This window comes from Ambystoma mexicanum, chromosome 1p, assembly GCF_040938575.1.
Source record: "Ambystoma mexicanum isolate Mex_15411 chromosome 1p, UKY_AmexF1_1, whole genome shotgun sequence".
NCBI lineage: Eukaryota > Metazoa > Chordata > Amphibia > Caudata > Ambystomatidae > Ambystoma > Ambystoma mexicanum.
Genome location: NC_090921.1, coordinates 87,444,344 through 87,471,010, shown reverse-complemented (window position 1 = coordinate 87,471,010; position 26,667 = coordinate 87,444,344). Strand labels below are relative to the sequence as shown.

At 48.6% G+C, this 26,667-nt stretch overlaps 1 protein-coding gene across 13 annotated transcripts in view; it reads right to left on the bottom strand.

The window, feature by feature from the left end:
• CAMTA2 (calmodulin binding transcription activator 2) overlaps positions 1 to 26,667 on the bottom strand; it is a 1,813,542-nt gene that overhangs the window by 485,489 nt on the left and 1,301,386 nt on the right. For all 13 annotated transcript variants that reach the window (XM_069643632.1, XM_069643658.1, XM_069643676.1 and 10 more), the window contains one exon: positions 24,058 to 24,236. In XM_069643632.1, the coding sequence (XP_069499733.1) occupies positions 24,058 to 24,236 (179 nt within the window). The remainder of the gene's footprint in view (positions 1 to 24,057; positions 24,237 to 26,667) is intronic.

Below are 26,667 nucleotides of genomic sequence, written 5' to 3'. Positions count from 1 at the left end.
GGTCCTGAGGTAGTTCCCACTCGTGGCACGAGCGCAGCTCCCTGCTGAGTGGGTCGGCGATGGTGTGTTTCATTCCTGCCAAGTGGAAGGGAACCAGAAACATCCCCTGGGCGACGGCCCAGTGCCACATATCCTGGGCCTCCTTGGATAGGGCTGGGGATCTGGTGCCTCCCTGCTTCCGTATGTAGAACATCGTGGTGGTGTTGTCGGTGAAGATCCTCACCACTTTGTCCTTGAGGGACGGAAGGAACGATTTGAGCGCCCAGAACACTGCTCAGAGCTCCAGAATGTTGATGTGGAGAGACCTCTCCTATGGGAGCCAAAGGCCTCTTGCGTGGAGAACTCCGGTGTGGGCCCCCCAACCCTCCAGAGAGGCGTCCGTTGTCACCGTCTCTTGAAACACCGGGGTCTGAAAGTCCGTGCCTGTAGTGAGGTACGCACGGGTGCCCCACCATAGAATCGCCCGACGGAACTCCTCGTCGAGAGGGATCCTGTCTTTGAAGCAGCCCGTCGCCTGAAACCAGCGGGCGTCGAGGAACTCCTGTAGCGGACGCATCCGAAGTCTGCAAAGGGGCACAAGGTAGATGCATGAGGACATCATCCCGAGGAGGGACTTGATGGACCTCACCCTGGCCACGTCCGTGGCTAGCAGGCTCTGCACCTTGCCCAGAATGGCCTTCGTCCTCTCCTCCGACGGGGAGGCCAATTGCCCCACTGTATTGAGCTTCGCTCCCACAAACAGTGCTACTTGTGACGGAAGCAGGTGGGATTTGGGAAAGTTGATGGCGAATCCCAGTTCCGTGAGCAGACGGACGGTCCTCGCTGTGTGTTCGACGGCGAGTTCTCTTGTCCTTGCCCGGATTAGCCAGTCGTCCAGGTAGGGGTAGACATGGATCCCCTGCAGGCGCAGCCGCGCCGCCACTGGTGCCAGGTATGTGGTGAATACCCTGGGTGCCGACTTTAATCCGAACGGCAGGGCTCTGAATTGGTAGTGGCGTCCCTGAACCACGAACCTGAGAAACTTTCTGTGTCCTTTTAGAATGGGGATGTGGAAGTAAGCATCCTCCAGGTCCTACGACAATAGGAAGTCGTCCTCCTCCAGCTGTCCCAGCACATGCTGGAGGGTGACCATCCTGAATTTCTGCGCCTTGATGTACATGTTTAACCGACGCAGGTCCAGGATGGGGCGCCAACCGCCTGTCTTCTTTCTGACGAGGAAGTACCTTGAGTACACTCCGGAGCCTCCTGGGGACGAGCTTGATGGCACCTTTCTTGAGTATCGCCCTTACCTCCAACAGCAGTTGAGGGGCGTGATTCTCTTTTCTGGCCACGGCAGGAACGCGAGGACACTTCTTTTGGAATTCCAGCGAGTGCCAGTTGGACAGGGTGTCCAGCTCCCAACGGTCGGAGGAGATGGACTCCCACACGCTGACGAACTTCGTCAGCCGGCCTCCCACCTGGGTGCTTCGGTGGGGGCCCAACGCCACGGCCGGTTCAGTCTTGCTTGGAGGAGGCCTTGCCGCCTTGGCCTCCTTGACAACGACGGCGGGATCCCCCTTTCTTGCCGCGACCTCTGTAGGCCTCCTGGGACGAGGTGCGGGCCGCCTGGCGGTATGTAGAAGAGCCACCGCTGGATCCCTTGGAGGCACCCTGTCTGCCTCCGGAGCTCCGAAAGGGCCGTCGTTGTTGAAGTACCCCTAGGGCCCGGGCCGTCTCCGAGTCGGTCTTGATGGCCTGGAGCGACTCGTCCACCGTCTTCCCAAAAAGGTTGTTGCCGTCGAACGGCATATCCAACACTCTGGTCTGGACGTCCTGGCGAAAGTCCGTCGCCTTGAGCCATCCTCGTCGTCGGAGGCAAACCACGTTGCCCAGTTGGCGAAATCCGGTATCGGCAATGTCCGTTGCCACCGTTATGGCATGATCCGACGCCACCTCTCCCTTCCTGCAGAATTTGTAGGGCCTCCGCCCTCTTGTCGTCCGGTAGGAAGTCTAGCAGGGGAGCTATCTTGAACCAAAGCTCCCTGTCGTAGCGGGCCACGAACGCTAAGGCATTGGCCGCCTTAATCGTCGTCGCTCAGACGAGATGACTCGTCGTCCCAGGGAGGGTAACTTCTTGACCTCACTGTCCGGCGGGGAAGTGGAAGTTGAAGCCGCCGCACCCGCTGCTTTCTTCTTGGCCGAGACGACAGAGTCCGGCCTGGGCTGGGCCCTGAGGCACAAGGGGGTGACATCGGGGACTGGGTCCTTCTTCTCGTACCTCTCCCTCTTGGCGGGTGTCGTGGAGGGGTTCTTGAGGATAGCCAGCCCCTCGTCCCAGATGTCGTCGAGCAACGGCACCGCGAGGACCGTCTTCCTCTTGGCCTCTCGTCGTTGGTAAAGAAACCCTTCCTGTTTCGGTTCTTCAGGGCAGAGCTGGAAGAGCTTGAATGCCCTGGTTATCATGGCGTGAAAGGAGCCAATTTTGTCGGGTGTGTTAGGGAGAATTCTCTGTTTAGGCTGAATTTCCAAACCTAGCGAGTCCCCCAGCAGCTTTGCTGGATTTTTGGGGTTTATTTTTTTCTCCTGCCAAGAGTGAGACTCTTTTACCCTCACTCTTGGGCATGATTTGAGTGTGTTTCTTTGACTCTAGATGCGTTTAATGGGCTATGGGGTCTTTTCCTCCATAGGGCTTCATGTGTTTTTGTGATGTGTGTTACACAGCACCCTCAGTGCAGTAACACAGGGGTGTCATAGTGACCCCCTAGTATAGACTCCATACCCTGGCACTGACTACTGTCTCCCAGGGCATGTAAAGTCACCATTGACTTTACTAGTCTTGAATTCTGAACAGAACCAGTACAAACCATCATATTGTGGACGTACTGGCTGGGGCAATTCAATTGCCCCGGGGTCTGTTAGTCGAGGGGGCACGTCTCTGCCCCTCCCCCGATCGAGTTTTGGCTGGTGGCAGTGGATACTACTTTTTATATTCAACCGCAAATATTTTCCTATGGGATTTCCCATTGTTTTAGGCTACTACCTTTATTTAATTATTTACGGTAGCCTCGAACATACCGCCGGTTTATTTAATTAATATTAATTCTCCGGTTGGTATTTTTTGCCAAAACTTGATTCTAAAATGGCGTTCGTGTTCTCTTCTGTGGCTCCAACCCAAGTCGAGCCCTTTGTTCCACTTTTTGGCGGGCTTCTCCACAGAAGCCCTCCAAAGTGGTGCCACTCTGTCTGGGGTACTTAGGAGGGGTGGAGGGGGATTTAGGCACCCTGGACTGAGTTGCCTAGGCAACTCAAGTCACACTCCGTCCTGATTGGCCCAAGTGGTGAGCCGTCCGGCTCACCACTTAGCATGTTTGAGTGACAGCTAGGCTGAGTGAATGGGGGTTTTCTGCATAAAAGCAGGGCTTTTGGGGACTGGAACTTCAGAAGTTGCCACAGGACCCAAGAATCCGACGAGGGAGAAGCTGAGCCGACCTGCCACGACGCCACCACCGGTGGAGCCCTGCTGGACCGTCTCACCACTTTTCCCAACGACAGAGGAGATCTCCCGCCGGAGAGTCTTCTTCCTTTGACTGGTGGGGATAACCAGTTTCACCGTCTTTTCGCCTTCCCGATGTACCTCGTGGCCGCCTTGCCTGTGCCAAGCACCCCGGCAACCGGGATACCACGTTTTACCACGACCAAAGGTACCACCTTTAACCGGAAAACTCTGCGGCTGGTTTCTTCCCTGGTAGTGCAACGACCTTCATCTTTCCTACAAGTCGAGATCTTCTCTTCCCCTGGACGACGCCGCGACTTGCACCCACTGCCAGGAACAACTGCCACCGCTGGAGGATCCTTCCCACTTAAGGTACCGTGTCCCACCTGGCTTCCCTTGCTACCGACTGTACAGAATTAGCCCCCGGCTTTTGAACCTGGGTTAGCCTGGGACACCCTGGCTAAACTTTCCTAAGCCTCTCTAAACTCTTTTTGAACCCTCTGCAAAACTTTCTAAGCCTAGTGTAACTGTGTGATCTTAGGCGCATTTGTGCTCTGCTCTCTCTAAGAGTGGGCCCAGCCTTTGGACTTTAGCTCACCAGTCACTTTTGCTCTTCTGCCTTGCTAACAGTGTTCCTGAATCTTAGAGTGGTGTACCTTTCCATATTCTGTCTTTTTCCCTCCCTTTCTCACAAACTTATTGGAGTGCCATCTAGTTAAGCGCTCACCTCTGTATGAAAATAAGTAGTGTTTTACTGTGACTTATCTGATAAGGAAAAAGGGGTGTATATATTACAATAGTAACTGTGTTTAGAATATTTTACAACAAGAGTGCTGGAGTGTTTCAAATAGTGTGTTTTTAAATAAATAACTATATACTTTGATACCAAAGCTCTGGTCAGTGTTTGCTTGTATTGGTGTGTCCGAGTGCCTATTGTGTATACTTTGCATACTGCCTAACTCTTCTTGAGAGAAGTCTGACTTCTCAGCCACAGCTACCAGGTAAATCTGGGTGGTACAGACTGCTACCAAGTGGGTTTACTGCTAACACCTGTAGTCCTAAATCTTTTGCAGTGTTCCCTAAGGGAACTGCACAGGTTTCTGCCTAACATTGGCGGCTTCGTCAAGGAAGAGTGCAGGGTTAGTTTCCCTGTGTTCGGGTTTTTCTACTCTGTGCAGGTCTAGTTGTTGCGTCCTGACGGCCGCCCGGAAGTATATGTTCTGTTTACTTCCGGAGGACCGTTGCGTTGCAACCCCCTTAGATTAGCGCTTCGCTCTCCTTTGGGTTAGATGCTGTTTTCCTCTTTCGGCTTTTCCCTTAGCCGCCTCCTGTTTTCCTCTTCGTACGCCCTTCTGGCGTCTTTCCTTCTCTTATTCTCATTGCCTCACTGCCTTCTCTCTCTGCTTTGCCTCCCGCTTTGCCGGCGCTCCCTCCGGTGGCTTCTTACCTTTCCACGCCTTCTCTGTGGTTAGCCCTACCTCTGCCTCAGAGGTCGCCTGCTCCTGGAGCCTTCTCCCACCTACCAGTTACTCCTGCCATCTCCGGACCTCATTCCATTGCTGGATCTCCTTCGAGCGGACCACCACTACGGCCAAAAAGGGTTTTTTCTGCCGTTTAGCTTTTTCCCTTTTTATTCCGGTCTGTCCGCGGGAACGAGGCCACAGGACTGCTAGCGGTCACTGTGGCTTCCTCTCGCGGCAGGCCCCCTCCACATAAAAAGGACTAAGGATTACCTCATTCGAAGGAACTTCGACCCAGAAGACTTGGATATCCTATCATCAGATGAGAAGAGTGTGGAGGAAGGAGGGCGAGAACGCCCTAGTCGGGACATAGAGACCCTCTCGGAACCGGCTCTGCTCTGAAGCTACCGGCAGCTTCAGCATCTCTACTGCCCTTCTTCTGCTGCCACTTCAATGTGGACTCACAGCAACCATTCCACCTCCTGCTTCACCTTATGGCCTGCACCTGAGGGGGTTTTATATACTTAAAAGTCCTGCCCAGGTGGGGATAATTACAACCACTAGACTCCCTCTTACTCGTCTCAGTACCTTGGGCATTGTGGGACTTGAAGTTCCCAATGTTCAAATGACCTCTTTTGTTCTGGATCTTGTCTTCAACTTTAATCACCTCACTCTTATCATTAATTACATTTTCAGAAAGAGTTTTAAAACATCTTAATCGTTTGTTTGAACTTAAAGGAGGGTTAGCTTCATTAGAATTTAAGATGTTTCTGTTCTGATGTCCTCATCTATCATTTTCCTGTGGATTGCAAGACCTTTTATTACTATAAATGTGGGCAACTTTGTGAAGGGAAGTCTTTCTTTTGGTTAAGTGATGGATTTAGATTTAAGGGAGAATAAGATTCATAAGTGGCCAGAGTATTAATGCTCTGTTTCCTATGTGAATTATTATAGTTTTTCAAACCAACAAGATGGATAGCTTTAGGAAAGGAAAGTTCACTCTGACAACCAGTCTCAACATATTCTGGTATTACAGGACTCTCTCCCAATACTGTGTCTATTGTTGCCAGACACTGCAGCTTGAGTCACATGTAAGTAGACCAATATAAGATGACTACTTAGCGTATTCATGCTAAGCCATACTGGAGATCCTCGTCTATCGACAAGTTTTGGGGAAATTGGCACAATCTAAGTGTAGCACTTCTAAGGCTAATTTACCATTCATAGATACTAGCTGCGAACTCTGCATCACCATAGTTTTTATTTACTATCTTTTTACCTCGTCTCAACTTCCACATGTTTTTCCAATGTTCTAGTTTAGTTCATTAATACTGGTTTCACAATTTACTGTTTTCTGAGTTGACGGTAGACACACACAACTATAAGCAATGGTATATTCCTTATCTCCAACCGTTCACAGGATACGGTCATTTTTTCGAATTCATTTTTTCCAAATGCAATTATAACGAAAACATTTCGTCGAAATTCTTTTTTAGAATGTATTTTTTTTATTTAATATGTTTTGGGGGGGGGGGCTTGTAAGTAAAAAAGTGTTAAAAACAAAACAGGCGCTTGGGGGGAACCACCCATAAAAAAAAAAAATAGAAAAATAAACATTTTAAAATATTTTTTGGCAACAAAATGGTGTCCAGAAAATGGCATTTGAAAAAATCACTATAAACCACCGTTCACATTACCTGTTCGAAGATGGCCACCGCTATTTCACTCATTACACTAAATGAGACATGGTTAATGTTAGCAACGTAACCATAAGAACATCATGTATACACGAGAACACACAAGCGCTTTGTAAGCATCTCATTTGAGATGACGCGGTCAGCTCTCGCTCGCATTACGTCAGCCGAGAAAGTTGTAGTACCCTTGGATTTACTGCACGGTACGAATTAGCCAGTGCGTTGACAAGGTAAGATGTTTCAGCAGATGGCGATTAAATTTATTATGATTTTTCGAAATTTATTATGATTTTTCGGACCCTAAGGAGTGTTAATGCACTCACACCATGTGTATGTTTATGTAACATTACAGGATATTATCGCCACAATATCCAACCTATATAGTATGTTGACACTTTGCAGTATGGTTATGTAGCAATTAACTAGAATGGACTCACTGAACCTACTGCACATATCATGATGTTTCACCCTTTAACAGAATCACGTTTACACAAAATTAGCACTAACCTTTATGACAATGTGGGAATATCGGAGGGAGCCCATGTGAATTGTCACATTGAATACGGCAGATACCTTTATCTTTATAGAACAAGGATCACTTGGTTTACGAATAATGTGCAGATGGAGGGTTTACTTGTATTGGCTCACATTTTCCTTTTTGTTTTTCTTTTCTCTTCCCATGACTATTCTTTAAATGTTGTTTCACTGTTGTTTGTCACCGTCACGCGGCCTGTACATACGTTATCATGCATTTGAATTGTGATATGGAATACATTACTCACTGTTATCATATTTTTGATGCTTGTATCTGCTTACATTCACATGCTATGCATAGGCAGAAATCTAGTGGAAGCTGCAGAGTATTACAGTTGTTTTCGAAACTCAAAAAGGGACGTTGACAGGGTGTGCCAGTAATACTATCCCTAGTGTGACATCCACTGTACCCATGGTCCTTCATGAGTCGGGGTCCCTCAGATGGTTTTGTTTCTGACATGAGGTGCATGAAGTGTAGTGCGAGTACAGGTGTATCCAAGCAGATACATAGCAGAGAAGCTCATATAACATCTATGCACCTTCTCTCAAGGGATGAAGGGTGGGCGCATGTGAAACTAAGCAGATACAAGCATCAGAAATACGATTACGGTGAGTAATGTATCCCTTCTGAGGCTTGTGGAATCAGCTTAGATCACATGCTATGCATAGATTAGCGAGCATTGTTAGGAGAAGGTGGTGGGTTGTGAGAAGGTTCAGTGGCAAATAGATGTTTTAAAACCGCTTGTCCCACTTGTTTATCTGCTTTGGAATGAGTGTCAATGCAGATGTGCTGCGTGAAAGTGTGTTCTGAGCTCCATGTAGCTGCTTTGCAGATGCTGCCTAAGGGGACATTTGTGATAAAAGCCAGAGTAGCTCCTGTGCGCTTTGTGGAGTGAGCTCTTGGCGTGAAAGCCAGTGTCTTGTTTGATAATGAATAGTACAGTTATATGCATCTGACTATCTTGAGATGGCTTTTGTGGAAATGCAGTCTCCTTTGCTGCCCGGTGCTATGGAGACAAACAGTTGGTTCGGCTTTATAAGCAGCCTGGTCTTGTTTATGAAGTAAAGGACTGCCCTCCTTACATCTAGTGTGTGGAGTTGTACCTCAGTTGAGCTAGTTGGGTTCTGGAAGAAAGCCGGTAGCTCAATGGATTGGTTCACGTGGAATTTGGAAATTAACTTAGGAAAGAACCTAGGATGTGTACGTAAAACCAGTTTGTCTTTGTGTATGACAAAGAAAGGGTCCTGCACTGACAATGCTTGCAATTCACTAACCCTTCTCATGGAAGTAATAGCCACTAAGAAGGCAGTCTTGTAAGTCAGGTGTTTAAGACTAGACTTATGCATAGGCTCGAATGGGGATCCCCATGGGTTTTGAGAGTACTACATTGAGATACCAGCCTGGCGGTGGGTTTGAAATTGGAGGGTGGAGTCTCCTTACTCCCACCATGAATGCCTTGATGACCGGCACTTTCCACCTTGATACTTTATTCTGGGAGGTGGTGTAAGCCGATAAGACCGCTAGGTGGACCTTTATAGAGTCGAATACTAACCCAGAGTCTAGCAAGTGGAGCATATGATTTAGAATGTGGGAAGGAGTACTTTCTATGGGGTTTATTTGTTTAGACAGGCACCAAATTACACATTTCCTCCACTTGTCAAAATAACAGTGTCTGGTGTTTGGTTTTCGTGCCTCCCTGAGGATATCCATACACCGCTGTGGTAGATTAAGATTTCCGAACTCTATGACCTCAGGAGCCATGCTGCCAAGTTAACTGAGTGTGGTTGAGGGTGCACTGTTAATCCACTGTGTTGGGTCAATAGATTGGTTTGGCACAGGACTTTGATGGGATTGCGCATTGCTAGTTTGCGCAGATATAGATACCATGGCTGCCTTGCCCACATGGGAGCAACTAGGATGAGCGTCATCTGTTCTCTGTAAATCTTGTTCACTACTCTGCTCATTAAAGGAGTCAGGGGAAAAGCATAAGCATATTTCCCTGACCAGCTCATCCATAGGGTGTTCCCCTTGGAGTCTGGTTGGGGGAACCTGGACGCAAAGTCTAGGCATTGCTTGTTTTCTCCTGTAGCAAACAAGTCTAGCGTGGGGTAACCTCACTGTGAGAATATGTGTACTACGAGACTTGGATTTAGTGGCCACTTGTGTTCCTCTGGTAGGGTATCTCTGCTTAGAGAGTCTGCTATAGTGTTAAGTAACCCTGGAACGTGTTTGGAGGATAGGAACATCTCCCGTCTGAGTGCCCATCTCCATATTTTCTGTGCCTGCTTGAACTGATTTGGAGAGTGTGTGCCCCCCCTGCTTGTTAACATAGAACATTGCAGTGGTGCTGTCTGATAGGATTTGAACCATCTTGTTTGTCTGCTGTGCTTCGAATGCTTGAAGCGCTTTGAATACGGCTAGGAGTTCCAGCAGGTTGATGTGGTTCTGTGCAGTGACGAGTCCACAGACCGTGTGCTGAAGGTATTGTGCCCCCCACCGGGAGAGTGATGCGTCTGTTTTAAAGACCGCTTGCGCTTCCGTGTTATGGAAGGGCTTTCCCTTTAACAGGTTCTCTTTTGTCCACCCGCAGAGATTTTGTACTAGTGTTGGCGAAACGACCACTAGATTGTCCCACTGACCGCTTGCCTGAGACATTGTTTCGCCAACCACTGATGCTTGGGGCGCATGCGCAGACATGCATGTGGGATCAGGTAAATGCATGACGCCATCATGCCTAGCAATCACATTGCTTTGCATACGCTTATCTGACGACCGGCTTGATACAGAGGTATTTGCCGTAGCATGTTTTGAACCCTTTCCGTAGATGGACAGACTAACCCTGCTTCCGTGTTTAAGACAGCTCCTAGGAACTGTTCGGTTGTGTTTGGCACAAGGCTTGACTTTTTCTCATTTATTGAGAAGCCCAATTGGAAGAGAAGGTTTATGATTCTTTGCATGTTTTGCTTGCAAAGATGCGGTGAGTCACCTATGACCGGCCAGTCGTCCAGGTAGGGGTACACTGGGACTGCCACCCTGCGCAGGTGCCCTGCCACCACTGCCAGTACCTTGTTCAATACCCCTGGAGCAGACGCTATTCCGAAAAGTAGCACCTTAAAATTGGTAGCAATGGTTTGCTATTTTGAAACGCAAGAGTTTTCTGTGCACTGGAAACATTGAATGAAATATGAAAATAGGCATCTTTCATATCCAGTGTTGCCATCAGGGAGATGACCTCTTGTAGCGTTGTCATGCAGAATTTCTGTGGCTTTACATAAGTGTTTGCAGGGTGTAAGTCTAACACTGGGCGCATAGATAGATCTTTTTTTGGCACAAGGAAGTAGGTTGAATAGATACAACAATGCATTACTTACCGTAAAAGCATTTCTGATGGTTGTATCTGCTTAGATTCACATGCTGTGCATAGTCCGACATGCAGTGGTCACTGCAGAGTATTGCATTTTGTTTTTCGTAGTCGAAAAGGGGAAGTCGACAAGGCGTGTCTGTAACACTATCCCTATAGTGACGTGCAGTGTACCCACAATCCCTCACGCGTCGAGGTCCCTCTGTTTGTATTTTTTCTGCCCTGAGGGAGCCTTCTTTACGTGAGTGAGTACAGAAAAGAGAGAGAGAGATGTAGAAAGATGTCTATGTTCCTTGCATCTGAGCGGGGAGGAAGGGTAGGCGCATGTGAATCTAAGCAGATACAACCATCAGAAATGCTTTTACGGTAAGTAATGCATTGTCTTCTGATGTTTGTTAATCTGCTTAGAATCACATGCTGTGCATAGACTAGCGAGCAGTACCCGGAGTTGGAGGTGGGTTGTGAGAAGGAACAGTAGAGAAAAGATGTCTTAATACTGCTTGTCCCACCTGGGAATCAGATCTAGAGTGAGCATCTAGACAGTAGTGTTTTGTAAAGGTGTGTACAGAACTCCAGGTTGCCCTTTGCAAATGGACTCAAGGGGAACATTTGCAATGAATGCTATGGATGCCCCAGTGCCTCGAGTAGAGTGTGCTCTTGGCTTGAAGGGTAGTTCTCTCTTAGCAAGAGTGTAACAGAGAGTGATGCATTGAACAATCCATCTAGATATAGTGGACTTTGAGACTGCATCTTCTTCTCTTCCTGCTGCCACTGAGACAAAGAACTGATTAGACTTTCTCAGTGGCCTAGTTCTTTCCATATAAAACATGACAGCTCTGCGCACATCGAGTGTATGCAGGCTTTTTTCTCCCAAATAGGAAGGGTTTTGAAAGAATGTTGGTAGTTCTATAGACTGGTTGACATGGAATTTTGATATGAATTTCGGTGCAAACCTTGGATGTGTGCGTAGAACGACCTTATCTTTGTGAACTGTTACGAAGGGGTCTAGAATAGAAAGAGCCTGTAGTTCACTTACTCTCCTAATGAAGGTGATAGCTATTAGGAAAGCAGTCTTAAGGGTGAGGTCCTTAAGAGTTGCCTTGTGCATGGGTTCAAAGGGTGAGCCCATGAGCCTGGTAAGTACCACATTAAGGTCCCAGCCGGGAGCTAGGTTTGCGATCGGAGGTTGTATTCTCTTTACCCCCTCTATGAAGGCTTTGATAACTGGGACTTTCCACCATGACACCTTAAGTTGAGAGGTGGTGTATGCAGAAAGTGCCGCTAGACAGACTTTAATAGAATTGAACACCAGACCTGAGTCCAGTCAATGGGTCAGGTATAGGACAATTTGTGTGGGAGAGCAGTGGACTGGGTTGATGCTCTTACCTCTACACCAGATGACAAATCTCTTCCACTTGCTAGAATAGCAGTGGCGAGTGTTGGGTTTTCTAGCTTCTTTGAGAATGTCCATGCATCTCTGAGGGAGTTGTAAATGGCCAAATTCTATGACCTCAGGAGCCAGGCTACTAAGTTCATGTTCTGTGGGCATGGGTGTAGTGTCTTGCCCTTGTCCTGTGACAGCAAGTTGTACGGGCAGGGCAGTTTCACTGGTGGGGACAGGGACATCTCCATCAGGTCCGCCAACCATGGTTGGCGAGCCCACATCGGGGCTATCAGTATCATGGTGACTGGTTCCTGGTGCATCGTGTGCACCATCTTGTTCAGCAGAGGAGTTGGGGGAAAAGCGTAAACAAATTTCCCTGACCATGGTATCCAGAGACCGTTCCCCTTGGAGCGGTTCTGTGGGTATCTGGAGGCGTAATCTAGGCATTGTGAGTTCTCCAGAGTTGCGAACAGGTCTATTTCTGGGAAGCCCCATTGTGTGAAGACGTCGAAGACGATATCGTTGTGTAACCGCCATTCGTACTCTGAGGGCAGAGGGAAGTCTCTGCTGAGTTCATCTGCTAGCAGATTGAGTTCCCCTGGTATATGTTGAGACAATAGGAACATGTTGTGTCTGAGAGCCCAGTTCCAGATGTTCTGGGACAGCTTGGACAGTCCTGGAGAGTGAGTGCCCCCTTGCTTGTTGAGGTAGTACATGGCTGTGGTGCAGTCCGTGAGGACCATCACGGTCTTCCCTTGTAGGTGTGTCTGGAAGGCTTTTAGTGCCTTGAACACCGCAAGTAGCTCTAATAAGTTTATGTGTTTGGACGCTACGCTCAGAGTCCAGACTCCGTGAGCAGTCTGATGGGATAGGTGAGCCCCCCATCCTGTGAGGGATGCATCTGTGGTTAGAGTGGCTTCCACTGCGGGGGTGGCGAATGGTTTCCCTATTACCGCTGGCCTGACACCACTGGCTGTTGAGCCACTCTTGCATTGGGCGCATGCGCGGGCGCGCGTGAGGTACCAAATAAATACATGACGCCATCATTCCTAGCAAGCGCATTGCTTTGCGTACCGTCACCTCTCAACCGGCCACATATTGAGGGATCTGAAACAGCATATTTTGGACCCTCTCGTTGGATGGGAAGACGAGGACGTCCATTGTTCGAATTAGAGCCCCTAGGAATTGTTTGATTTGGCTGGGGTTTAAGCTGGACTTCTTCTCGTTGATGGAGAAGCCCAGTTGGAACAAAAGGTCTACTGTCTTCTGGGTGTTTGAGAAGCATGTCTCGTAGGACTCCCCTGTTATGAGCCAATCGTCGAGGTAAGGGTATACCGGTATGGACAACCTGCGCAGGTGGGCCGCTGCCACTGCCAGTACCTTCATGAATACCCTTGGTGCAGACGCTATGCCGAAGGGTAGCACTCTGAACTGGTAGTGTTTGCCCTCTATCATGAACCTGAGGTATTTTCTGTGCGCTGGCAACATCAAAATATGAAAGTATGAATCTTTCATGTCTAGTGTTGTCATGTAGTCCCCCTGAGATAGCAGGGGAATTACCTCCTGTAATGTTACCATATGAAATTTTTGTGGTTTTACAAATTTGTTCGCTGGGCGCAGATCTAGTACCGGGCGCATGGTTAGGTCCTTTTTGGGTACAAGGAAGTACACTGAATAAATACCTTCGATTACCTGAGATAGGGGCACGACCTCTATTGCTCCTTTCTGTAGCAGCTGTTCTACTTCTTGCAGGAGGATGACGAGGTGTTCTGGTGACAGGCGTCGTCCCCTTGGAGGTCTGTAGGTGGGGGACCGATTGAACTCTATACAGTACCCATGGGCTACGGTTGACAATACCCACCGGTCTGATGTTATTCCCTCCCATGCTGAAAGGAACGATGTTATCCGGCCCCCAACCGGAGACGCATGGGAGGGGACCCGAACCTTCGGGTCATTTGGTGTTACTTGCCGGGGTGCCTCTGGGGCTGGAGCCTCGGCCTCTGCCCTTGCCACGGCGTTGTCCTCTTTGGTTATACTGGTTACTGGTACCCTGATTAGAGGGCCAGCTGCCCGCAGTGTAATGCTGTTGCTGCTGCTGGCCACGAAAAAAGTGCTAGTTTCCAAATCCCCGCCTGTTTGGAGGCTTTGAGATTTGGTATAAGGTCTTTATGGTGTCGAATTCTTTCTCCGCATTTTCCAGAGCATCGTCCACTGCCCTTCCAAAGAGATTTGACTCTTCTATTGGCTTATTAATGAGTGACGCCTGCGTTTCTGCCTTGAAACCGGAATTGCAAAGCCAGACGTGACGCTTCAGCAGAACTCCCTGCACCAAAGAACGGCCAGCAGTTTCTGCCGCATCAAGAGTGGTCTTAATGATGCTCTGGTTGACCAGAGCTCCTTCTGTAACTGTAGCCAATAAGCGTGTTCTTAGAGGTTCAGGGGCTTCTTCGATGTCCTGCTTAAGCTTTCCCCATTGAGCATCGGCATAGCTTGCCAACAATGTATTATTATTGGCAATCCTAATTGAAAACGCTGCCGAGGCGGAAATTCTTTTGCCCAAGGCATAAAGTTTTTTCCCTTCTTTGTCTGGGGGTGCCTCGCTGGTTGACAGTGGAACCCCAGCCCTCTTTCTTGTGTTAGTAACCACTAAGGAGTCCGGGACTGAGTGACCCCTGATATATAATGGGTCTGACTGAGAGGGTGAGAACAATTTCTCGATTCTTGGATTGACCCCTCTTATCAGCGCGGGGGTGGACAGCGATGGGGTGAGTCGTCTCTTAACCGAGGCGAGGATAGGGATAGTTTGACTAGTGGGATGTTTTTCCTTAATAATCCTTTCGACGAAATCAGTATCCTCCCCAGTTTCAACTTCAAAATACGCTGCTGCCTTCCTCAGTAGCGCATTGAAGGTGGGCTGATCGTCTACTGGAGATGGGTTCCTGACCGGTGTGGTCTGAGGAAAAGAAATGTCTATAATGTCGGGGTCTGTAGACCCTGATGGTGACTGCCAGGGCTGTGAGCCACTTTCACCTGGGTCCTCCTCGTAGCCCTCTTCACCTTCATGAAAACCTTCTTCCTCTTGTTGGTCTTCATTATACACAAACTCTTCCTCTTCCTGGAAGTGAGAATCCTCTTCAGTGAGGTCGTAAGAGTCCATGTCTTCCTGTAGTGGGTTAAAGTGCTTCGGGTATTTAGCCCATGGCCCTTCCTGGGGTACCTCCCTTGGCCTCTTGGGTGTCCTATTTTCTGGGATGGCCATGAACCTGTCTAGCTTGTCCATACATGACTGGAACCTCTCTACAGTCCAGTAAGGTAGGCCAGAGCGGTCTGGGAGTGAAAAGGGCGGTTCTTCTCCTTGCAGTTGCTTAGTTCTGTCCCATAGCGTCGAAGATAGCGTCCCTTCGCCTTCTGAGAAACCTTCTCGCTGGCTAGGGTCTTCTGTCGACAGTGGGAGCTGTCCCAGCCTACCCTCCGGCGTCCTCAGCGTTTCTTTGGCCTTGTGAGCAGTTATCAACGTGTTACCCGCCGTCCGTCTCTGGCCGGCTTTCGAAGCTATACGCGCAAGGCTTTCAGAGAGCAGCTTCTCCGTCGAGGGATCGCTCGCCGTCGCTCTAGGCAGTGCGGAGTCTTTACTGACGACATACGCACTCTTGCGAGGCGCGTCGCCTGAGGATTTGGGGTCAGCGCCCTTATTGACAGAAAGCCCAGTCGCCGGTCGCGGAAGCGGTGGCGGATAGGGCTTGCGACCCTTACGGTCGGCGGAAGGCGCCGGTGGACCAGACGCCTCCGTTGACGCTATGGCTGCCTTCGTCTTTGACAAATGCGTGCCGTGGGGTATGTGCTTATGTGTTTTCCTGTGTTCGTCCTTGTCGCCGGGGTGTTTATCCCCAGAAGCGGGGCGTGAACCGGGCTTGTCGGGGCCGGACGCCGAGGAGCGGGAACGCTCCTTCGAGAGGTCTACAACCTCCATTGCGGAGGCCGTGTAATCACTTTCCTCGTCACATTCGGCGACGGCGGCAGCTGGCGAGGAGTCAGACCTAGACATTGCATAGGCTGCCCAGCTTTTGACCCTGTGGTCTTTTAAGGTTTTGGGTTTAAGTAAGTTACAGGCCGCACAGCCGTCCTCTTTGTGATCGAGGGGCAAGCAAAGGTTACACCGTTTGTGCTCATCCTTCCAGGTAAATTTGCCCTTGCAGCGCGGGCAAAACCTAAAGGGCGTCCTCTCCATAGCTGAGGGAATGAAATGTGATTACGTCCTCGAAAGAGAGGGAGGGGAAAGAGAAAGGCATTCTTAGAGTGAAGCAAAGCAATGACCACACAACCCCACTCTCCCTACTGTATTAGGCAGGCGAGGCCAGGCCACGTGTTCGGCAGCGCCGAAGGATCTCCTCCGCTCGTCCCTCTGTCGAAGATCTTGCTCGGCGGAGAACAGCTTCTAAGTCGAGGGAGGGATCTATGTGTATGGTTATAAATAATAGAAAACGACCAAGGGTCGAGGAAATGATTTCGCAATGTCTCTCGAAGAGCTCTGCATAAAGGCGACCAATAACTGGGCGGAAAAAAACAATAGGAGGGACCTTGACGCGTGAGGGATTGTGGGTACACTGCACGTCACTATAGGGATAGTGTTACAGACACTGTCGACGTCCCCTTTTCGACTACGAAAAACAAAATGCAATACTCTGCAGTGACCATTGGATGTCGGACTATGCACAGCATGTGATTCTAAGCAGATTAACAAACATCAGAACCTTGTTTACCTCGTTCGCCGGTACGATCTCTATGGCGTCCATGCATCGCAGCAGGCTGACTTCTTCAAGAATGATGAGTCTTCTCTCGATCTTCTTTGACGCGGGGGATGGTTTGATGGTTTTTGGATGAGCTCCACACAATAACCTCCCGCTACTGTCAATAACACCCATATGTCAGTGGTGATTCCCTCCCATGTGTGGGTGAAGTGTGAGATGTGCCTTACTTCTGGAGAGGCATGGGAGGGTACCTGGAGTGGGCTGTCATTGCTTAGGACGTGTACCTCTACCTCTAGATGTAGAGTGCCTCCCCCGGCCACGAGACCGCTGCTGGCCTCTATGGTTCTCTATGAGGCTTGGACCTCGTTGTTATTCCAGGAACAGCCTGGACACTGTCCGTAACCAGAGCCTCTCTCAGATTTTTGGCCACAAAACCGATGAAAATTGCTTCCGCTTCTCTGGCCTGGTGGTTTGTTTGTCAGCTGGCCTACAGATTTTAGGCTTTCATATTCTTTCTTGGCTGACTTTAATGCGTCTTCTACGGCTTTGCCGAATAAGACTGTAGGTTCCACTGGCATATTAAGTAGTGTAGCCTGGAGTTTAAAGCCGGATTGGTGTAGCCATGCGTGACATTTGGTTATTGTCCCTTCGGCAATAATCCTGCCTGCGTTGTCTGCGGCATCTAGATTGTTCTTAAGAAAGCAGCTAGATGTTGTCTTGCCATCCGCTGCTACCAGGGACAGTTGTGATTTTAGAGGCTCAGGAGCAGATGCCATCAGCGTAGTTATCTCATCCCATTTGTGGCAATTATAACTTGCCAACAGTGTTGATTTATTGGTGATCCTTGTTTGGAAAGCTGACAAAGTCGCTACCTTTCTCCCAATTGTGTAGAGTTTTTTGCTCTCCTAGTGTGTGGGTACCTCTGAAGAGGCTAACGGTGTTCCTGCCTTTTTACGGGTTGTGGTAAACGCGAGCAAATCTGGCTTGAGCTTCCCCTGATGTAAAGTGGGTCAGATGGTGCTGGGCGGAAATGTTTTTCAACCTGCGGGTTGACTGCCTGTGTCTGGTTTGGTGTCTCCAGGGAAGGTTGAATCCTTCTTTGGACAGATTGTAGTGTCGGGATGAATTGGGAGGCGGCCTTCTTGTCCCTGATGTATCTTCTACGAAGTCCTTGTCTAGCTGAGTTTCTTGTGTTTGTAAACCAAAGTGTTCAGCTGCCTTGATTAACATGTCAATATGGAGGTGCTAATTGTCAAAATGGTGAGGCAAGGTTATACACCTCCTCCTCCTCATCATCATTGTAATAATGATCAGTCTCTTGATGGGTCTCATTATCATCTGTGTCTGTGTGACCATCATACAGATCACTTTGTATCGATTGGGCTGGACTTGGAATAGGGAGTAACAGGTCAAGCTTTCTTAGCTGGGGGCTGGGAAGGTGGAAGCCTCAGCTGTAGGAGGTGTGCTTTGAAAATTCTGGCATGCCTGTGAGGTTTTTTTTCAAAGAAATTGGCCATAAAGGTCATCCAAGTCATGCCCCTCTCTATGCCTTCCGCAGTCCATGTGGCTGAACTGCGAATGACACAAGCGTACTGAGGGATAAAGTCCGGTCCTAGGGGTGTCGGATGGGCCTGGGGTGTAGAGTGGGCCGGAGTCAGAGGCTGGCCTTTGTTCTTTAAGGCTTCTGCCAAGGAACCTTCCTCCTCTGGGACAGAGCGTTTCTCCCTATGAGTAAGGGTAGAGTTGTCCTTATTAGGCCTATCTTATTTTTTTAAAAATTTATTTATGCTTTTCAGAATTACAGTTAAAAAAAACAAAACTAGATCTGCCCAACTGTGGGTCAGACAACTTGCACCAGTTCAGTCCGCAGTATCCCCGTCCCGTCCCCTCACCCCTCACCCGCCGCCCACGTGGAGTCTTTGTTTTCCTTCTCCCATGACCATTTTTTGCTCCTTATGCGCAGCGCAAGTTTGTTATTTTCCTCAATCTGCTGGTTGGCTTGAGGTCGAGGGGGAGGAGGAGTCTCCCTTGCTGGAGATCAGATATGCTACATAGGGACCCCAGTTGTCCGGGGATTAGGCCTATCTTTAAGCTTATCTTTATGACTGGGGCTCTTGGAGAGGTTGTGGTAGTGCTTTCGCCGCTGGGTGTCGTCCCCGTAACAGAGCCGCCGGTCTGTCTCTTGGAGTCAGGGGCCTGCACTTGGGAACCTAGCGGTTCCATGCCGCCTTTGCTGTCTATAAAGACCGCAACACTGCCATCACTTGAGGCTCCCTCCACGTCCATGGCGGCCTCGGCCTGCATGGCGGGATGGGCCCAGCGTTTAGTTCTCCGGTCTCAAAGAGTTTCTGGTTTCAAGAGCTTGCAGGCTCGACAATGCCCCTCGTCGTGATCGCGCGTTAGACTCAAGTTGCACACCCGGTGCTTGTCTATCCATGGGAATTTTTTATTGCACGTGGGGCAACATTTTAATGGGGTATTCTCCATGTTTAAGGAGAATGGCAGCCAGGCGAGAATGGGAAGAGAGAGGAAAATGCATTCTACAATGACCCCCATACCCCACTCTCCCTACTGTCAGTGCCTAGGCCCGGTGTGGCCTTCCAAGGCCAAAAGGGTCAGTTGAGTCTGGAATTCGTCCAACGTTCGTCTTTTGCACCGCATCGATGAATTAGTCGAAGTCGGTTTGGAAAAGGACAGAAAAGAGTAACTAGTCTTCATTTTTCATAAGCAAATGGCGTTAGCCGAAATAAACTCTGCGATAAGCACCCGTCACAATGGCGTAAAAAAACAATCTGAGGGACCTCGACGCGTGAAGGACCATGGTGTCTGGCACACCCTGTCGACGTCCCTTTTCGAGTTTTAAAAACAACAACTGTAATACTCTGCAGCTTCCACTAGATGTCAGCCTATGCATAGCATGTGATCTAAGCAGATTCCACAAGCCTCAGAAGTAATGTTACATTTTACTTGATTGTTTCCTAATGGAAATGTGATTGTTCATGTGTTGATGGATTTGAAATATTGGATTGGTGTTGACCTAATATAACACAAATGCCCTGTTGAAGGACTCACCAGTCCGAAATGCATTGGCAGAGATTTGGCATCTGCAAATTAACCACATATATTTGAAATGACATAGAATCAATTACTTTGATGTATTATCTTAGAAACGCAGCAAACCCATAATGAGTGATGAATCAATTTATCTAAAACTTAAAGAAACCACTTGAGTGGTATTTAGGGAGTGCAGCCCACTGCACTCCCTAAATGGTATTTAGGGAGTGCAGCCCACTGCACTCCCTAATGGCGTAAAAAGACCAAAGGCTATTGAGCCAAGGTCTTTTTACGCCATCGGTTTGACACGTGCCCAGCACAGTGGCGTGTCACAGTGGGTTGCACCCCACTGAATGTATAATGACCAAAGAAACCATTGTTCGATTTTCAAGAACTTCTTTTACCTTAAGTGGTGCCTGGCTTTCCTCCATTGTGAAATACTGTGTCTCTCCCAACTGAGTCATCCTATTCCCCTGGACCTTTCTCCTCCCAGGTGTTCCTCCCAGCTAATAACACCACCAGGGTTAGGATCAGGTAGTGTCTGCCTTTCCCTGGTCACCTGGGTGGAGACTCTAGGTAGGATCTTTGTGAGGACTCTGCAGAATTCATCATAGTAGACAGTTAAAAGGTGACAAGCCAAGTAAAAGGAGTGTGACTGAGGGAGATGGCGTGGGTAGTAGGGGAGAGTAGTAGTAGGGGTGCAAAGATGGGAGAGTATTAGTGACATGGAGACAGTAGTAGGATCAAAGGGCAGGGGTAGACAGTAAAGAGAGGCACATCAGAGGGACAGAACAACAGTCAGGGAGAGTGAGATGTTAATGTTAAAGGTATTTGTACCGCACACTGTCACCAACGGAATTGGTCCCCAGGTGCTCAGATGAGACAGTGGGTGGAGTAACAGGGAGGAGGAGAGTAGAAGGAGAAAAGGGACAATGACAGACAGACCAAGGAAGAGAAAGGGTAGATCGTGGAAGGATAAGAGCAAGTGGGGTCTGAACGTCTTAAGGGCACAAACCCCTTGAAGTCCATCTTGGAGAATCCTAGAGCAGCGACTAGTATATTCCCTGAAGTAGTCTAGATGGATAATTTGTTTGCCTTTAGGTCATCACCTTGAGTTAGGCAGTTTTATTTTAAATAAGAATGGTTAATGATCTCTAGTAACCATACCAGGGTTGAGAGATTCCTGGGCTAGGTAGGTAATGCTGGTCTTTAGAGAAGAGAAGGAGGGACAGCCTCTAGAGAGCCCTGTAGCTATGAAAACAGTAAAACCCCATGCTCCACTCTGCTATATCTGATACTCTTGATGTTCTTGCCCCTGTCATGATGATCTGCCTGAAGCCCAAAGCCAAGTGCAACTCCTGCTACGACTCAGACCTTGTCACCCTTAAACGCAAGTGCATGGTGGCCGAGAAGAAATGGCGTGCTTCATGTACATCCTCTGACAAAATGTCCTGCCGCCTGCTCCAAAGGCAATACCGGCTTTCTGTCCTCACCAAGAGGTGAGCTCACATCAAAGCCCGTATCTCTACGGCATCTAACAACTCGGCTGAACTCTTTAAAATCTGCAAGGAACTGGCCAATCCTGCTGCAGTCTCTCTACCTCGCCTGTCCCTTCCCAGGCCCTCTGCACGGCACTGCTTCTCATTTCATCTCTAAAACTCAGGACATCGTGTCCTCTCTCTCCTCCTCTCCCCTTACCCCCCTCTACTCCCTGCTCTTCATCTGGCCCTTCTTCGGCCACCTCTCCCCCCCCCCTTCTCTGCCTTTCCCCTGTTGTCCCCAGACAAGGTTTCTAGACAAGTCCGATCTATGAAAGTTTCATCAAAACAGGTTCATCCCTGTTCTTCCAAAACCATCAAGGACCACATTAACTCCCAGGCGCCTGCTCTGGCCGACTTCTGCAACCACTCCTTCGCCAATGGAGTCTTCCTTTGCCCTTTTCCCCCCTGAAGCACTTCCATAAGAAACACTCTGCCGACCCGTCCGGCCATCTCCCAGCTCAATTTTCACACCGAATCTGTTGGTTGTCTCCATGATCATCAGTCTGGCTTCAACGCTGCCAGAAGCACGGAAACTGCTCTCCTAAACATCCGTGAAGACCTGCTCTCCAATCTTGATTCCAGCACTCCTGTGTCCTGTCCTCATCTTACTTGATCTCTCTTCTGCCTTTGACACGGTCAACCATGCCATCCTGCTCAACCATCTCCGCGATAACCTGGGTATCACCGGTCAGGCCCTGGTGTGGCTGACCTCTTTCCTCTCTGATCGACCCTCCCAGGTTCAACTTGGGTCCTTCCTCTCCTCCATCTCTACCTGTGGAGTCCCCCAGGGGTCTAACCTCTCTCCCTGGCTGTTCAACCAATACCTGGCACTTCTTGCCCACCGCATTGCCGCTCTCTCCCCCAACTTTCAGTGCTATGCGGATGACACGCAAATCATTTTCAGGCTGCCCTCAGCCACTTCTTCTCCCTCTCTCATCTCTCATCTCTGACTGTGTGCCATCCAGGAGTGGTGTGCCGCCAATGATCTTTGCCTTAATGCCAGTAAAACTGAGATTCTCCTCATCAGCACACCCACACCCTCCTTTCCTGTCACTCTTTGACCGGCATTTCTTGGCCCTCTTCCCGCTCCCACCTGTGAGGCTAAAAATCTCGGGGTCATCCTCAACTCCACACTCTCCTTCTCTACTCACATCTCAGACGTCTCTAAGAAGTCACACTACCAGCTGCACTTCCTCAGAGGTATTCTTCCATTCCTCTCCTTCCCCCAGAAGCTCAGTCTCCAGAGCTCTGGTTCTTTCTAGGCTGGACTACTGCAACAGCGTCTTTCTAAATCTGCCTGCTTCTACTCTCTGCCCTCTGCAACTCATCCAGAACAGGACTGCGAGACTTGTCCTTGGCCTCAAGCCCAGGGATCGCATCTCTCCAGGACTGAAATCTCTCCATTGGCTCCCAGTGGCCTGGGACCTCAATACCTTCAACTCTCTCTTCCTAAATATCTTCCTTCTCAAGCTCGTTGCTCATCAGCCTCCAACTCCCTCAGGGTCAGTCGCGTCTCCAAGCAACAAGTTGCTGACAGATCTCTTTCTTCGGCTGGGGTCTCCCTGCCTCCCAGAATCTTGAGGAGAATCATCTACAGTTCTGGAAGCACCTCAAAACCTTTCTCTTTGATTCTGCGTTTTCTCCTCCTCCTCCCTGCTGATATCCTGGCTGAAACCGAAACTGCACTGGTTACCTGCCCATCTTCTGTTCTTGGGCCCAAGTCCCCTCCCCCGGCAGTCGCACACCTGTACTGCCTTCCTGGCAACCCCCACACTTGGGGACTGTTTCTGTATTCCTACAGACCCACTACCAGCACTTGACACCAGATGTCTGCACTTACCCTTGCACTTGCCAACTGCTGGCTGTACTTTTACTTATTGTTTATTTATTCTATTATCCCATGTACTGCACTGTCCCGTCCCCCTTACCTCCTGCACTTTCCCTCCCCATGCACTTGCGCGATCTTAATGACACCAGGCCTAGTAGGATCGCTCTCCGTCTTCCCTCTGTTCCCCTCCCTTGCCTCACCGCGACTTGAAACAATTGTGTATTGGGGCGTTATAAATGCCATATCATATCAAAACTGTCTTTCGAGAGTTGGTGTGCTCTTGAGGCCATATGTGACAGGCAGGGATGGAAGTATAGATGAGGAAAGCAAAACAAGCGAATGGGGTATATATATAGATGGTAAACTGGGAGACAGTGGAATGGGAGGGGTTGAAATACAGATGGAGAAAGTAAAGAAGGAGAAGTTGCAGGAAGCGGGACAGGGCAGCAGTGGAAGCAAATGATGGGAAAAGCAGGACATGGTACTAAGGGCATAATGGCAACAAATATTTCCTTTTTTCTTTACTTTCTCTGTTTTGCAGAACAGTATCATCATAGTGCTTTGACACACTAAATGGCATGGAAACTTGTTTAAAAAAAAAGAATAAAAAAATATACAGTCAGTGCCGGTGGAAACAAGTGTTAGCACTATGCATCAAATAGCTTTAGTCAGTAAATCATGTTCAATTAAGCTGGATTCCCAGAAAATGACACTGGTCAGAAAATACCACCAGGACATCTGGTCTGCTTGCTTTTCTAAATAATGCAACAATTGACATATTCAATTTGATGACCATGGGCAGGAAATAAACTATGGAGTGCAGTTCTTGGAAAATGGGCAGTTTTGGCTACTCAAACCGGAATAGATCTAAGTTTTGTGGGAGCAGTGGAATGTGAGGTGGCTATATATTGTGGAAGATTGTAAATCAGTATGTGCTTCAGTAAAGGACTACAGTATCCTCTTATACCTTGCCCACATACCTCCACTGTATGAGGGTCCTGATCAGCCGGGAATAACCCTGTGCAGCAGCGAGGTGCAACAGAGTCATTCCACGGAAGCTAATGTCGTGCACAAGCCTTTCAGCGTGTCGCCAGCAGGAGCGTGACATCATCTTCTCGCACACAGCTACTATCCGCTCCTCAAAAGAGTCTGCTGAGGCCTGCAGCAAAGGGGAAAAAAGCCCGGACTTAGGAAGAGTCCACAGTGCATCTTCAAACAATACATACTTTCCCTGAGAGCCGTCTGTGAATACATTGAAAGTGTTAGAAAACGAGGAAAAGATCACAAGATTACACAGAATAGTAGAGGCTTCTATTGAACATTTATAAGGACGCTTGTGAAACACCCCCACTGATGTCACAACAGTGTCATGTATGCTATGGAGAGCTCAAAATCTAAACTCACCTAGTCATTGGTTAGTGAGTAATTAATGGTGCACTGTGTGCTGGATAGAAGCTTACGTTGTGACAATTTTGCACCTGTTAAAGCCATGGAAAGTAAATGCCACTCACACTTGAAAAAGCACTTTTTCCATCAACCATATATTTAGAAGCGTTACACTCCTTCCTGGAATCAGAATCCCAAGTCATTTTCAGAAAGAATGGCTATAACCCCATCTTTGCATAGATCCAATGGAGGAATTTACAATGAAGACAATAGATGTTTAATTTGGAACTATGAGACATGTCTGTGATTGGTATCCTCATTAACCATCTCATAGTATAAAGTGATAGACTGAACCACTCATCAAGAAATGGCTCCCATTGTATTCTAGCATTACAGGTGTAGGTGCTAACTTGCAGGTGTCCACCCCCTCGGCCATTAAAACACCTCCTCACCTTCCAGTAGTAACATGGCAGGGGGAAGGCTGACAACAAAAGAAGTATGATGGCAGCTCTCATTGTGCTCCTTTTTCAACTGTGTGATGCACAGTGATCACCTCCCTGCCACCTGGACTCTGCAGCTTACTTGAATGACCTGGATGGCATGTTCCTGTATGATCTCAGGCTTAATTCTTGTCTGTAATCCCCCAACCTCACAGTTGTATCCCGTTTTCAGGCAAATGCGTGTCCAAAGAAGTTATTTTTTATGTATTTCTCAAGCAGTTAATAGATAGGTTTGGAGTGTGTCAAGGGGTTCTATTTGTGGGGAGACACAGCTGTAGATAAGCTTAACAAGGTCGGCAATATATATATACTCAACGTAACATTATTTCTGGTGCTTGTATCTGCTTAAATTCACATGATCTGCATAGTCCGACATCTAGTGGTAGTCACAGAGTATTACTAGGTATGTTTTCAAAACTCGAAAACAGACATCGACAGGGCGTGTTAGGAATACTATCCATAGCGTGATGTGCACTGTACTGGTGGTCCTTCACATGTTGAGATCGCTCAGATTGTTTCTGACATGAGGTTGCATGAAGTGTAACGCGAGTACAGATGTGATAAAACAAACAGTGATAACCCAGAAAAACATCTATGCGCCTTCTACTCCAGTTGGGAAGAAAGGGTGGGCGTGTGTGAATACAAGCACCAGAAATACAATTATGGTGTGTAAGGTATCCCTTCTGGAACTTGTGGATCTGCTTAGACCCCATGCTCTGCATAGATTAGTGAGCAGTATCTTGAGAAGGAGGTGGGAAGTGAGAAGGTACAGTGGCAAAGAGATGTTTAGAACCGCTTGTCCCACCTGTGAATCTGCTTTAAAGTCAGTGTCAATGCAATTGTGAAGTGTGAGAAACCTGACAGTGTCTCACTGACTAGTCCCCAGGGATTTGTCATCCAGGTGGCCAGGACACAGCCATTGCTATTGAATACAGTTCTTGGGGATGGACCATTGAGGGAGGATCATGTGGATGGGGTGGGGGTGTGTCCCTCGGGGAGTGGAAGTAGGACACTGACGGGTGAGATGCGGTATCCGCCTTCTTATAACACCTTTTCCCCGTCCTACCCCTATACAAACCCTTTACCCCCCCCTTAACAACTCTTTCACAAACATCACAAAAGACGACGGACAAACACCAGAGCTGTTTACTTGACGTGTCCCAACAGAAGGGTCAGGCGAAGTCAGGCAATTGACCAGAATTACAAACACCCGATCGCCCTTTCCCTTCCCCATCGGGGATAAAAGGTGGAGCACGAGAGCACCATACGAGCAAGGCAGATCGCATGACGAGACTGCTATCCGGGTACAGAAGTTCAACAGGAGGAGAAAGACAACGTGAACCAAGAGGTTGACATGGAGAAAAGCGACCTTGCCCTTTCCGACAAAGCCCTTCGAGACCTCAGTGGAAAGAAATTTAAGACTGCGAGCAATGGCCCAAGTGTGTTGCAGCAGATGTACACAGAGCGTGCCTACACTGATAAGCAGGACAGAGGGAGACGCCTGCTACTGTGGTACCAGCCTTGGCACCTGATACGAAGAAAGCCAATCGGTTCATCACAGCCGGTGAGTTGAGGGGAGGACCGATCAAGAAACCGAACTGTGTTGAACAAAAGTAGCAAACAGCTGATTGCAGAATGTACAAAGAACTGTTGATGTAAAAGGGGAAAGCCAGCTGCAGATGAGCCAGGAACCACATGGGTGCT